A 15,116-nucleotide genomic window follows, 5' to 3' on the forward strand; every position below is an offset into this window, starting at 1 on the left:
ATTTGTCGGGTTTTTTTTTTAATGGTTCACAGTTATCAGCGCATAAAAGCACACCTTCGTTCTGATAGAAGTCATCTATGGACCAGTTTTGTTGTTCAGCCTCAGTACACCACTGAGGAAACACCAATACTTTCTGCTTTTGTCATAGATGTGTGTTTATGTAAGCTGCATAGAGTTGTGTAGATGTCTGTTCAAAATGCCAGACCTCGTAGATTTCCCCCATCCTGTACCCTTTAGAGATAGCCATTTCCAATTTCACAGTATACCACGTCCCCACTAGTTCTCTCTTGCCATCATCATGGGCGCATTTCTCCTGCTGACTCGTTACAGCACAGGTGCGACACAACGGGGAAAAAAAGAATCCACGCTGGGGGAACACCTTGACTTTCAAATGCCTGAAATAATCAGAGAAGGGGCTGAAATTGTCAAAGATGACTTTGGCGTGTCTGATCAGATAGTTTTATTTATGCATCTAACTTCCCATACCTGGGATCCCAACTCTGGAATGCTCTACCCAGATACATTCGGTCAATTAGTGAATATCTTCCCTTTAGGAAACTATTGAAAACCCATCTATTCAAACAGGTTTACCCGAACGACTTGACCTACCATAAGCAAACATAAGCAACCCATCTATTTACCGGTTCATCTAATCATTAATAACAATGACTCAGATATTATCTCCTACCAACCTTCTTACCCTCCATGCTCTTCCTCAACTTCTTTATCGCTCCACCTCCTTACCTATCCCTGTCCTTTCACTCATACCTCTTTTATCCCATTTACTCCTTGTTTATTTGTCCTATCACATACCTCCTTTGTTGATTCTGATACTATAGATTGTATTCTCTTGTTACTATGTAAGCCGCATTGAGCCTGCGATGAGCGGGAAAGCGTGGGGTACAAATGTAATAAATAAATAAAAGGTTACAGGTTGGTAAAATCATAATAGTGTATTTTCTCACCCTGTTTAACCTGATAGTACAGACACGAGAGCAAGAACCCAGGCAGTTTTTCAAGATTTCCCAATGAATTTGCATGAGATCTATTTGTATACAATGGAAGCAGTACATGCAAATCAATCTCATGAATATTCATTGTAGAAATCTTGAAAACCTGACTGGGTTGTGAAACTGAGGACCATGGTTATCCACCCGTTCTAGGAGATACCACTTTCTCCCTCCCCATCTCAGAGAAGCCCACCACCAACCTCCTTGTGCTAGACGGGAAAGGCTTTGGCTCCTCCAGTTGCTCTTCCAACACTGTATTGCAGGCTCTACCAGCTGTTACCACTGCAGATATTGTTGGAGTTTCACGTGACGAAATCCAGCTAGGTGGATTCCAGCTAGCGACTAGCTCTGTGACAGCATTACCACCAAGCCCACCTACATCAGATTTATATTCTTACATGAATGCACACAAACCAGTTCAGATCTAATTAAAGGAGGCAATCAAGAAAATTAAAATATCTCAACTCTTTAATCCAAATCCAAGTGATATACACTGATTCATGTTCGGATTACACCATCTTTTAATGGCAGCACTCTTCTACTATCATTGAAAAAGCACTTTTTCAACAGATTGTGCTAACATAAATTACAAATGTATGTCAATACCAAAACAAATTATTTGTACAAGAAAACACTATTAGAATGTGATATTATGGGGTAATTTTATAATGATTTTTCCATTTCTAAAGTCTTTTTCCACATGGAAAAGGCCTTTTAGAGAATTGCATAAATGCATAAAATGTATGTGCATGGAAAAAAACATGTCATTTTAGGTGTTCAAGAAGCCGTAGTGTTGAGATATACATAAGTACATGCATATATTTACACATTTTTCAGAGCAGCTACAAATTTCTCTGTTTTGCATTTGTACACTATTGTAGCTAATTCTGGGAACCTATTTTATAAAGGTAGTTAGATCTTTCTGGGCTTCTCACACTGGTGTCCTGTTATAAAATTACCCCCTTAAGGCACAGGATAGGTAAAGTACATGTGAAAGCTAACCATATTTGAAAAATAGTGTTCATCTTGAGGATGGTTAATTTTCGGCCCAAGCAGCAAGCCCTTTTTTCCTCTACAAACTGACTTCCATAGAGATCACTGAGAGATTTTTTAACAACAAAAGTCATTCAACTGAATAATTCCAATCTTATGCTTTGTACTAAGAGAGTCACATGTCCACCCAACTGGCTTCTATTTCAGGCTGATAATAGAGACGTTATTCAGTAGTTGGCAGATTGTTTAAAGAGCTGTGATCATCTTATTTATATTTATTAGATTCTTGATCTTCTACCTTTCTGTGGTACAACCAATATGGTTATATTACATACAGGTAATTTCTCTGTCCCTAGTGGGATCACAATCTGTTTTGGACCTGGAGCAATGCAGGGTTAAATAACCTGTCCAGGTCATAATGAGCCGCACTGGGAATCAAACCTGGTTCTCATCCTGTTGCGCTATTAGGTGACTCCTCCCCTCTTCTCTCATTTGCTAACTACTTTACCCTTTCACATAGAGACCATCTACAAGTCTAGGCCACAGGATCCACTGTTTGTTAAATACACCAGCCAACTGCAGCACCACTTAGCCTAAAAATGGGCGTGAGTTTCAATTATAGGTTTCCTGAGTGGTGTACAATAGTTAGCAAAACCTTTACTCTATTTTATTAGACAAACAAAAATTATTTTTTTTAGCATGCAAACTTGGCGTTCAGCTTTATATATACATTTTGCAATCTGTGGGATTCAACCAGCTATGGAAGAGGCAGAAGAGATGAATTAGCATGAGATGGTTAGCCACTAACAATGGAGGCAAATATGTGACATGCTGCAAGCAAATTGTTGCTGTGACTCAGGACTTACGGGGGGGGGGGGGGGGGGGGGGGGGAAAGCTTACATGTTGGATCTTAGGCATGAAGCTCAGAAAAAGCAAAAGATAATTAACAAGAAGCTCACTAATATTGATGTTCATGAGGGACCCAACTTGGAAGTCATTTAAAAAAGTTTTTTTTAAGCGCCTCTTACACATGGAGAAGGGGCTTTCCTGAAATTGCACAGCTACCTATGTGCATATAAGTATGTGCGCTGACAATAATGAGTGTACTTACACATCTGTTGCACATAGATATTCCTCATGGCAAAGCTGCACTGTATAGGCATGCTTTATAAATATACATCTACATGCATAAAGTATGTACACTGATTTATGCCTGCTTTGGTGCAGCTGTAAATTTACATATGTTCGTGCTTTTCAGGTGCTCACTGCATAAAGGCACACAGATGCCCATGTTGCCTTTATACAATCAGTAAAACTAGTCACATTTTTCAAATATTTTTAGATGCCTTGTTATAAACTTCTCCTCCTGAGCCATAAGCACTAGTACAGATGCACAGTGTCAGCAATCAGGTATAACCACCATTGTGAGAGGAGCCAGTGATAAGGCGTGATAGTTTTTATATTGGTCAGGTGAGGTTTGTCTCATCATAATTTGATCGTCCATGTTTTAAAGTGTACTATTATGTTAAAATCTTCTGAAAATATACATTTTCAGTTTTATCAGCATTTTCATACACACTTCTGTCTGAAGAATTTAAAAAGATAGCTGTATAAAAATGATTGTATTTTTATATCAAGTTGAAAAAAAATCAGGTAAGTTTCTATTTGTATGCATCAAACATTTTAAGCACTTGATTTTATATATATATATATATATATATATATATATATATCAAAGACAAAGTATATTCAGATGAAAGTTTTCCTGTAAATGAATATATTTTAGTATTTTGTAAATACACACACATGTACTGTACATGATCACCTTAGGAGTATTTTGTGAGGTATACAAGTTGGAGAATGAATGCTTTTAGTGGTCCAGAAATATCTTAGGCAGAAATCTTGTGATTTGCAATTTCAAAGATTAACTACTTAAGAAATTATAAAGTTAATTTTCAGCAGAGAGGCCACCACACAACTTTAAACAGAAAACATAAGTGCTGCTGCTGAAAATGAACAAATTAAAAAAAGTCATGCTTCCCAACCTTTTCCCAGCCATGATCTAAAATTTGCAGGATCCCAGCCCTTCCTCTCCTCCCATGCCTCTGTTCCAGGTCAGCATCTGACAGTGGCACTACTCAGTCCCTGCTTCCTCTCATCGAGTTTAGCATCCCATTGATTTGCACATACCGATGGGTTTATGGTCATGATCCAAAATGAGGATTTTGTGATCACATCTGGGGCATTGAACAAAGTTTGTGAATTGCTGACCAGATTAATCTCTTAGAGGATTAACAAGCAAATGATGTTAAATAACATACAATTATATATATATATATATATATATATATATATATATATATATATATATATATATATATATATCAGTATCTGTCAAGTCCCATCTGCAGACTATCTTTGGAACCGTGACTGAAAAGTACATTTAACGAGTATCTATTAAAAATAGTTAATTTAAATATTTTGAATGAAATACACAATTTGCTATGGCACATATAACTGTAAGCACTACCCTCCCGTGGGCAAAGAGATTCTAGGATATATTCTAGAAAATGCTGTCAACTATACATTTTAAAACTATACGAGTCATCTGACTTACAAGTTTCCAGGGACTGAGCAGCTATCTCAGGGATCCAGAGTTCCACAGGATTCTCGGCAAGCTTTAAGTGGAAATTTCTCTAACATCAGTAATTCACATCATCATCTTTCACCTTTACAATGAAATACCTCAGTAGCTTTTAAAACCAAGTAGTGTTAAACCAGAAGAATGCAAAATTGTGTCTGGGTACATAGGTGCATATGTTGTTCCTATGTACCTGAAAGCTCCCAAGAAAAGTTACATCTGCTCTGAAGCACAATGTGCAAGTGCTAAAGGTCGGCACATATTCATATATTTTTATAAAGTGTGTGTATAAATACCAATCCCATCCTATATCACGTATTCCTCTGGATATGCCTACATATATATTGCATAAAAGTAGATGATATAACTGTCTGCACCTAATTTTTACATCAGATTGAGGCACATTCTAATGTCATTGTATGTACAGAAATGCAGTTCTGATTTCTCTAAGAAAAACAGGACTATGGAGGGAAAATATCAATGTATGGTTAAAAAAAAAAGGTCTTTTACTGAACTTGATTTACCGTGGGATTTAGTACCAAATGCTGCTGAAACCCATGGTAAAAGAATAATGCTGTATAAGGAAACATGACCTCTAGCAGTGGTCGTATCATTCTGTGGAAGGTGCCGGACTCCTGCCTGAATTATCCCCTGGACCACCAATGCTTCTATGTGTAGCCCCCTTTAGGGCTACAGGGACACGTGGGGGGGGGGGGGAGCAGTAAGCTGAGAGGACGACGACCCTGCTCTGCTGGCCTTGGAGCAAAAAGCTGGAGTTAATTTACCATGATTCTGTGCCTTAAAGCTAAGTTACTCACCTGTAGCATACAGGGCAGCATGCATTTATTCTCACAAATGGGTGACGTCATCTGACAAAGCACAGTGTGGACACTGCCAAGGTGTACTGCCACTTTAAATCTTTAAGGAAGTGCCCCCACTGCACATGCATGGGGGCCTTCTCACCTGATACACAAGCGCAGGACTGGCAGTACAGTGTTAAAGCTAAGAATACAACTCCAAGGGGAGGTGGGTGGGTTGTGAGAATATATGCCTGCTGTCCTTGGAGAACACCTGCTACAGGTGAGTAACTTAGCTTTCTCCGTGGACAAGCAAGAATGCTATTCTTACAAATGGGACTCACTAGCTACCAGGCTCACAGAAAAAGTATATTCTGACAGTCAAGCAAATAGTGAGCCTGGTGGAAAATAGGTCAGAGGGTGGAGTTGGATTTTTAAACAGTAAAACGATTCTGCAGAACTGCTTGTCCAAACTGGCAATCCCGTCTGGAATACAGGTCCAGACAGTAGTGAGTCATGAAAGTGTGAACAGAAGACCACATAGCCGAATTGCAAATGTCTTGAAAAGAAACAAAGGAAATGGACTACTGAGGCCGCCACAGCTTGAACATTATGAGCAGTGACACAGCCATCAAGTCAGCCCAGCCTGAGCATAGATGTAGGAGATACAGTCAGCCACCCAAGTATAGATCTGTTAGGACCAAAGGATATAAAGAGCTGGGAGGATTGTTGATGAGGCTTTGTGAGTTGTAGATAGTATGCTAGAGCACATTTGCAGTCCAAGGTATACAGTGTGGCTTCTCCAGGATGAGAATGTGGTTTAGGGAAGATAGGCAGAACAATGGATTGACTGAGATGAAACCCCAAACTTTGGGAGGAATTTGGTGTGGGTTCAGAGTAAAACCCTGTTATGGTAGAATCTGGTGTAAGGAGGATCTGCCATAAGGGCTTGGAGCTCACTGACTCTTCTGGCAGAAGTAAGAGCTATCAAGAACAATACTTTATAAGTTAGGAATTTTACAGAACAAGAATACAATGGTTCAAATGGAGGTTTCATGAGAGAAGTGAGAATGACGTTGAGGTCCCATACCACTGAAGGTGGTTTTATGGGAGTTTTTCATGAATCTAGCCATCAAGGGATGCACTGCAATTGGTCTGTTATCAAGTTTAGCATGGAATGCACTTATGGCACTCAAATGTACTCTGACTGAGTTAGCCTTGAGGCCAGAATTAGAAAGATGGAGGAGGTATTCAGAGTAGGTAGAGAGCACGATAGGGCAGAGCGACAAAGGCACACCAGAGAGAAAACCTTTCCCATTTTAGGTGGTAACATTTTCTTGTGGAGTGTTTTCTGGAAGCAAGACATATCTGAGAGATTGCATGGGGAATGTTTAACAACCACAATTCTAAGTCATCAGGTACCATGCCATGAGGGCTAGAGAATGAGGGTTCAGATGTAGAAGGGATCCTTCGTTCTGTTATGAGGGTTGGAAAAGGATCTAACCTGAAAGGTTCCTTGGATAACAACTCTAGGAGTAGAGGAAACCAAATTTGTAAAGACTAGTAAGGAGCAACTAGAATCATGGTTCCTTGGCCTCAACAGAGTTTGAGAAGCATTTTTCCTGATTCGGGGCAGAAGGGGAAAAGCATAGAGAAGGTCCTCCCAGTGAAGCAGGAAGGCATCTGGGACTATGTGGTTGGGAGAATAGAGTCTGGAACAGAATTGAGAAAGTTTGTTGTTCTGAGGAGAAGCAAACAGGTCTATCTGTTGTGTTCCCTAATGCTGAAATATCTGACGGGGGACTTGGAAAAATTAACGGATCGCCGACTTGGACGCTACGATTCATCTGCTGAAGAATGGGTGCACCTAGACCTGTTACTGAGGGATAATAAATAAGTCTGGGAAATGGGAGGTCGGAATGGGAGGGGGGTGGGTGGGTGTTGGGGGAGGGGAGGTTTACATAGGGAAAGACTGAGTGCTCTGAAAAGACCATGGAGTGCTTAGAATCTTGCAGGGTAATTTAGTACGGGGGGTCTGGGGTGGGATTGTTGGCGGTTTGGTCCTGTAGTTGGGGAAATATTAGACAATTTATGTTTTTCTGCTTTTATAAAACTTCAATAAAAATTGAACGTAAAATAAAAAAAAAAAGAAAAAAGAAATATCTGACGGATGACTGAGACACCAAGAGACTATTAATTGGATTGAAGGACTCTGCTGAGCTTGTCTGCCAGGACATTCTGCTTTGTGGCTAGGTAAATAGCACTGAGGAGGCTGTTTTGGGAAGCCACCCATGTCCATATCTGGATTGCTTGCTGACAAAGGAGGTAAGATCCGGTTCCTCCTTGCTTGTTCATGTAACACATCATCACCTGATTGTCTGTGCGTACGAGTATAACCTAGTTGAGAATTTGATCCAGGAAGCTCTTGAGAGCGTTCCAGACTGCTTGCAACTTCCAGAGATTGATATGATACCTCTGTTCTTGCGGGGACCAAGAACCCTGTGTATGGAGACCATCGAGGTGTGCTCCCCACCCCATCATGGAAGCATCCGTGGTGAGAACCTTGTGATGTGGAAGGGGTTGGAATGGGGAGCCTTGGGTTAGATTGTGTGACACCATCCACCACTGAAGACAGTGACAGAGATGTGAATTCACCTGGATACGGGCAGAAAGGTGGCACGTGGACTGAGTGCACTGAGGAATTCAAAAGTGAAGGCGAGACAAACTGTTGAGGCCATGTGACTGAGGAGGCAAAGCAACTAACAAGAAGATAGGAGTCGCCTGGCATACCTTAGTGGCAAGATGTATTATATTATTTGCCCTCTGCTAAGGAAGGAATGCTCAACCTTGAGTTGTGTTGAGAACAGCCCCTATGAATTCCAAAGTTTGTACCGGTTAAAGATGTTATTTGGGGTAGTCTACTACAACTTCAAGGAGTTCTAGGAGTTTTATTGTTGACTTCATGGAATCAGTGATGGATTTCTGAGTAGCTGTCTTTATTAACTAGTCGTCCAGGTAAGGGAAGACATGGATGCCCCATCTCCGAAGTGCTGCAACTACTACTACTAGACAGTTTGTGAACACTCGAGATGCCAAGGCCAAGCCAAATGGTAAGACTTTGTACTGATAGTGTAGAGACACACAGCAGAACTGAAGATATTTCCTGTGGGTGGGTAGAATAGGTTTGTGGGTATATGCCTCCATGAGGTCTAGAGAGCAAAGCTAATTGATGAGTTGTACTATGGGGAGCAGTGACCCCAGCAATACCATGCAAAACTTTTCTTTGTGAAGAAATTTGTTTAAGTCTCATAGATCAAGTATTGGACGTATTCCTCCTGTCTTTTTGGGAATCAGAAAATACCTGTAGTAGAACCCTCGACCCCTGTCTGACAGAGGAACTGATTCTATTGCATTCTGTCAGAGGAGTGCCAAGAGCTCCTCTCATAATAATTGGCATTGGAGGGAGTTGAAATCAGTCTCTCTTGGTGGATCATCTGGGGGTCTTGTCTGACAATGCAGAATGTAGCCGTACTGGATTGGGTGTAAGACCCAGTGACTGGAGCCCATCTTTGATGGAATAGAAAAAGTCCCCCTCTGACAGGAAGGTCTGTTCTGTTGGTATCAACAACTGGACGGTGTAATATTCTCTAGTAAGGAGAAAAAAACTAGACTGTTGCTTTGACTGAGGTGGTGTTTGGGACTTCTGGCCATGCTGGTGCCTCGGACAGGATTGCCGGGATGAAGGATGCATAGGATTATAACGATACCTAGAATGATAATAATTGCAGCGTCTATAAACTCCTTGAAACCTTCTAGTAGAAGAAGAAGAAGAAGGTGTAGTAGTATGTGGCCCAGATGTTTTTATTTTATCTGTATATTTTCTGATTAGATTGGCCCTCAACCTTGTCCCAAACAAGTTGCCTTCATGACGAGGAACATCTGATAGGTGCGCCTGGACAGCAGACTTAAGACCAGAGACTCTGAGCCAAGACAATCATTGCATTGCTATTGCTCTAGCAGAGATGCAGGAAGAGATGTCATAAGCATCAACGGCCTATCTAGCAAGATATTTTTGACAGGCAAGAAGTTTTATGTGGCGTGTCTGGAATTCTCGTTTATCAGAAGGAAGATATTCAGCAAATGATAAAGAACTCTGTATATCATTTAAAATAAATGGTGGAATAAAGCTGGAAGTTTAAAATGCAACTGGTTAGCATTATGGCTTGGAAAGTTTTTCTGCCAAAAGAATCCAAAGTTCTTGTTTCTCTTCCTGGAGCAAAAGCATAGGATCTGACACTGCATCCTTTCAAATCTGGCACATTTTTGTATTCTCTCCGTTTTATCAATTTTCTTTGACGCAATTTGGATTGACAGCTTGAATAAAATGGTTTTCATAACTGAATGGAGAAGAACTGTAATTTCTTCTCTTGGTGGGGAATCATAGTCAAAAACCTCAAAAAGTTCTGCTCAAGGTTCTTCCTATGTCCAGCTTGAAAAGGTAAAGCATGAACCATTTCATGAACAAAACCTGGAAAGGATATACTTTCTGGGGGTGATTTTGCTCTCCGTAGTGTCGGAGAAGGATCAGATGGAATGCCATAGGATTCTTCATCCAAAAGGTTCTGTAGGTCATGATCTGTCTCCCAGGGGAGTTTTGAGTCAGACTCTGCACAGTACTGATCATGAAGAGTACGTGGGAAAGAGTGCCAACTTGTACATCGACTATGCGTCAAACTGTGCTGAGGAATCTGAGCTTCTGATGTTGGAGAAAACTCCTCTGCCGATGACGATACATGCATCAATCAGGCACGAGCTGCTCCAGTTGGTTGACGTTGATCCGGTGTACGGATCTCACCTGTGACTGTCTCTCCAATATATCCACAGGTGGGCTGAGGCACGCGCAAGCACCTTGTATGCTTGTAGAGATTGCAACTGCAGTAGCCCCGAGAGCTCTTCCTTGAGCATAGCCCAACGTCTTCATGCAAGGTAGGCATCGGTATTAGCTGAAAAGATGGTGTGGATGCAGCCCGAGATGTAGGCTGCACAGGGGTAGGAGATCTAGAAGACCTTGAAGGCTCTCAATGTAGAGCGCTCACTGCAGCATGGATGCTTGGATACAGGAGAGGCGTGGGACGAGTGCCTAGAAGGAGAGCGAAGGCGATGCTTCTTAGGCTTTTTGATTGCAGATTCCTCAATGCTTGAAGTACTGACGAGGAGGGCGTAAAGTCCTGGCATGAATGTGGCATCAAGTCCAATGCAGCACCATCATTTCAATGCTGCATGGGTGTACTTCACATCAATGTAGGTTCCGTGTCTTTGACCAGATATCCTGCCATGCTTGATACAGACGTTGACGTCAATGCAGCTCCAAAACGTTTTTGACACTGGATTCTGTAGGCTTTAATGGACTACGCTGACATTGGTTACAGTGAATATCTTTGTGGTCCGGCCTAGGCACTGAACACACCAGTTATGGGAGTCTTTGCCTGAAATAGTCCGGTTACACCGAGCACACTTTTTAAAGCCATTTGGCACCCTCGATGACATGGAAGGAAAAATGGCTGACAAAAGGTCAAAAAGCTCAATGGCCTGGGGAGCTTGAGTAATCGTGTACCCAAGAAAGTTCAAAGGTTCCCTGGTAGACAGAAGGCTTCAGAGGCCCCTTGGGCCGAAAAAAAAAAAATCAATAAATACAAAATGTTATAATGAGTTAATCCATAACAAACATAAATAATAATGAGGAAAATTTGACATGGAAAAGGAAGGCACCAAAAGGTAAAAAGTTGATGCGCCGAGAGATTAAAAATATAACCCCTCTACTCTGTGAAAAACGAAAGACTGTTGCTCCCGTGCTTGCATGTTCAGTAGGAAGGCACCTTCACATGCCTGTATGTCCTCGAAGAATGTGACTTATGGTGTATCACTGCAAGTTGCTTTAGGGCATTTGCATGTAATGAAATGCAAAACATGCAATTTCATGTTTTGCATCTCATTATTATGTAACCTGCAACAACTTAAAACATTGACACTGTACATTTTGTCAGGCTGCATTTGGGCCCTTTAAGTCACATTAAGGGGCAAATAATTTGACTTAAAGCCCTAATGCATCTTGATAACTTCTCCCCTATATGTTCATATCTGTAGTGGGATAAACCTAGGACTACTTGAGAATATTACTTTAGATATGGAGCTGTATGGTCACTCCAACTCTTATCAGGAAGCCACTGCAAAGGCACTCACTCTGATGCCAGGGAAAGAACAAATGACAAGCTTACTTCCTTAAGAATACACCTCCTGTATTTTATTACTGCAAATATTTACCTAGCCAGTTTTCTTGAGTCCACTAGGCTGAAATGGCCATTTTAAAGTAAAACAGGATTTCATCTTCTAAATTCCTCTCTTGCTAAAGGCAAAGTAAGTACTTCTATATTTTCAGAAAACCTAAATAGTAATTAAAATAGCTCTGCTGATCTGCATGTTTGATTCAGAAACATGTTGCTCTTTGGGACGTATATACTGTACTAAAGTGCACTAATGTTTTCATAAACACTAACACAAAATAAAAGTGCTGCTAGTGTGGGCAGCCTAGTCTGAAAGAGTTTTAACAAACTGCATATGCACAATTGCTTTGCAGGTGCAGTAATGCTACATCACCTCATGGAGATTCAGTTAAGTTTGTGTGTGTGTGATGACATCTGTAGGTAAAGAATGCATGCACATTACCATCTGTCTCATTCAAGTTATTTAAGATTTGTAGTTATTATGCATGATAAACACTTTGTGTGTGTAAATGGCCAGTATTAGTGCACTCAGTATCCTGACCCCTTTAGCTTTGTTATTATGCTGCCTACATCTTAGCTCCCAAACATTTCCATGGACATCATTCTTTTGTAGGACTTTCCAAAAAACACAGTTATAGCCAGACACATGGACATATGCTAATATTTTGTCCACTATTCTTTTAGGTTTTTTTTAAACCACATTTCTCCGTCTAATCTTCCAACAGTGCTTTTTCAATCTGTCCTTTTTTTTTTCTTCATTATGTACAATCCATATAAAAAGATTTTGTTTGCCAAATGGGGAAAAAAGGATGCTTTTATAGCACTTAGAATGAAACATGCAATTAGATTAAAAATAGCAATTACTTAATTCTGTTGTCTTCTTTTGCCTTCAAATACTTTTAGAAGATTAAAAAAAATAGTATATATTTACATGGTATACACTGGTGATATACAAAATGAGGCAGAAGGAAAGCACCCTTATACAGGACAACTGTCACACAGGTCTATTTCATTATTAAAAATCTACTGCACATTACAGTAAGAAGTAAATATCTATAGCAAATTAAGATTAATGACAGGACTTTAAAATATGCATAAACTTTCTTTTTTTAAAATATAAAAGTATTGTGCATGTCGAATACCTAAATAAATGAAGCTATAAAAATAATATTGGTACATCTGCTAAAATAATGCAGTTATGATGGGTGCCATCTAGAAAGCTGTTGATGTGCCTCTAGGTTACAACCTGTGGCCTTGTACCATCTTCTGTTAAATCATACCTGCAAGGGAAAAAAAAGGATTTCCCATTCAGCGAATAACAGCCGCAATGCAAAAGTCAATCACAGGCATTTGGCCTAGGAACAGTTACTTACCACTGAGTCCAGCCTTTGGCAACGTCTTCAGGTGTCAGCTCTATCAACAACTGTAACAGAGGAGAAAGAAGGAATATGGCACTGCACTCAGTTACTTCTCAACATAGAAACAGCACTTTACAATAGCCATAATGTTACATTCAAGATTTGGTCCTGGCTCTTCCATAATCAATACTTGCTCTCTTGAAGAGATTTGCAAAGCTGCAACGTGGTCTTTGGTTGCATTTACATATTAGTATTGCCTTGTGCAGGATTCCTGACGAGACAGTCAGTTCTATCAGCCAGTTCTGAAGAATTTGTTTGGCATCTAGAATTCAACTCCACCTGCCTAGACCCATTTTTATTCTGTTCCAGACTGCATCTACACAACAGGAATGTATTTTTAAGTTTTAGTTGTTTGTTGTTTTCAGTGAGCCTGGTAGCTAGGGATTCCCACATATGGCTAAGTGTGGTTCTGTTTGTCCTCAGAAAAAGCAAAGTTACCTGTAGCAGATGTTCTCAAAGGACAGCAGGATACACATTACCATATACCCTCCCATCTCCCTTAGAAGTTGTATTCTCTAAGCTTTATGTTTAACAGGTCCCACATAATTGAGTCGAGTGGGAAGGCACCTGCTCATGAATGATACAGGACTGCTAAATGCTTCTGAAGTTTCCAGAATGCTGAGTAGCATCCATGCCAGGCTCTGTCGGATGGCATCAACCACATGTGGTAATGTGTGTCCTGCTGTCCTCAAAAAACACCAGCTATAGGTGAGTAACTTTTCTTTATTAAAAATAACATGATTTGGAAAGTAGTCAAAAGTTAGACCACAACTCTATATGGTGACAACTTCAGTATTGCAATAACAATAATATCTTTCATGATAGCTTTGTCCACGTAGCTCACAGTGATTTCTCTAGGAATCCCTATTCAAAATAAAATGGTGTGTTATGGTTCTGCTTGGACTAGTTAATTCTAGATCTGTTAAAAACAAGAAGACATTGCTCATTTGTGAGGTGTTTGTTGACTATGTCAAAGATACGTTGTGTTAACGAAACTTGGCTACCTTCTGCTGTTCATATAATTTTTAACCAAATATGACCCTCCAAATATATAGTGGAATATTATTCATATTGGATGTGAAAGTGGGGTTGATTCTTGCTAAAGAGCATCCAAATTTGAGGAGAAATTTGTTGCCACACACACTCCTCCCCCGGATGTGGGACTTTGGGTTCTAAATTCCCATTTATTGCAGTTTTGTGTTTATTTGCTGCTCACTTAGGTTGACGCTGTGTTAAGCCCCTTATCTCAATTGTTTGTTAATGCTCCATTAGATTTAAATCAGTAATTGATACGTAGAGAATTCTAGCTTCACGTTAATTGTAGCTGGTTATCCTCAGATTTTGAAAATTTTTTCATGTGATGAACTCACTAGATTATATTCCCTGTGAGGAAAGGCTGAAGTGGCTAGGGCTCTTCAGCTTGGAGAAAAGACAGCCGAGTGGAGATATGATAAGAGGTCTATAAAATAATCAGTGAAGTGGAATGGGTAGACGTGAATCGTTTGTTTACTCTTTCCAAAAATACTAGGACTAGGGGGCACACAATGAAGCTACAAAGTAGTAAATTTAAAACGAATCAGAGAAAATATTTCTTCACTCAACATGTACTTAAACTCTGGAATTCGTTGCCAGAGAATGTGGTAAAAGCAGTTAGCTTAGCGGGGTCTAAAAGAGGTTTGGATGGTTTCCTAAAAGAAAAGTCTATAAGCCATTATTAACATGGACTTGGGGAAAATCCACTGCTTATTTCTGGGATAAGCAGCATAAAATGTATTGCACTGTTTTGGGATCATACCAGGTACTTGTGACCTGGATTGGCCACTGTTGAAAACAGGATACTGGGCTTGATGGACCTTCTTTCTGTCCCAGTATGGCAACACTTATGTAAATCAAATGGCTCAATGGTTTTTGGGTTTTTTTTTAAACATACTCCTGACATACTCCCGAGCTTAGGCAAGGGGGGGGCATAGGAATTG

The 15,116-nt window shown here is 40.2% G+C and overlaps 1 protein-coding gene across 2 annotated transcripts in view; it reads right to left on the reverse strand.

Annotated features, from left to right (window-relative positions):
- Positions 1–1,456: 1,456 nt before the first annotated feature.
- Positions 1,457–15,116, reverse strand: part of ESYT2 (extended synaptotagmin 2) — a 362,124-nt gene continuing 348,464 nt past the window's right edge. For both annotated transcript variants that reach the window (XM_030198737.1, XM_030198732.1), the window contains 2 exons: positions 13,096–13,145; positions 1,457–13,002 (listed from right to left, as the gene is read on the reverse strand). In XM_030198737.1, the coding sequence (XP_030054597.1) occupies positions 12,957–13,002; positions 13,096–13,145 (96 nt within the window). In that variant the 3' untranslated portion in view covers positions 1,457–12,956. The remainder of the gene's footprint in view (positions 13,003–13,095; positions 13,146–15,116) is intronic.

Source organism: Microcaecilia unicolor, chromosome 1 (assembly GCF_901765095.1).
Source record: "Microcaecilia unicolor chromosome 1, aMicUni1.1, whole genome shotgun sequence".
In the NCBI taxonomy this organism is placed as follows: Eukaryota; Metazoa; Chordata; class Amphibia; order Gymnophiona; family Siphonopidae; genus Microcaecilia; species Microcaecilia unicolor.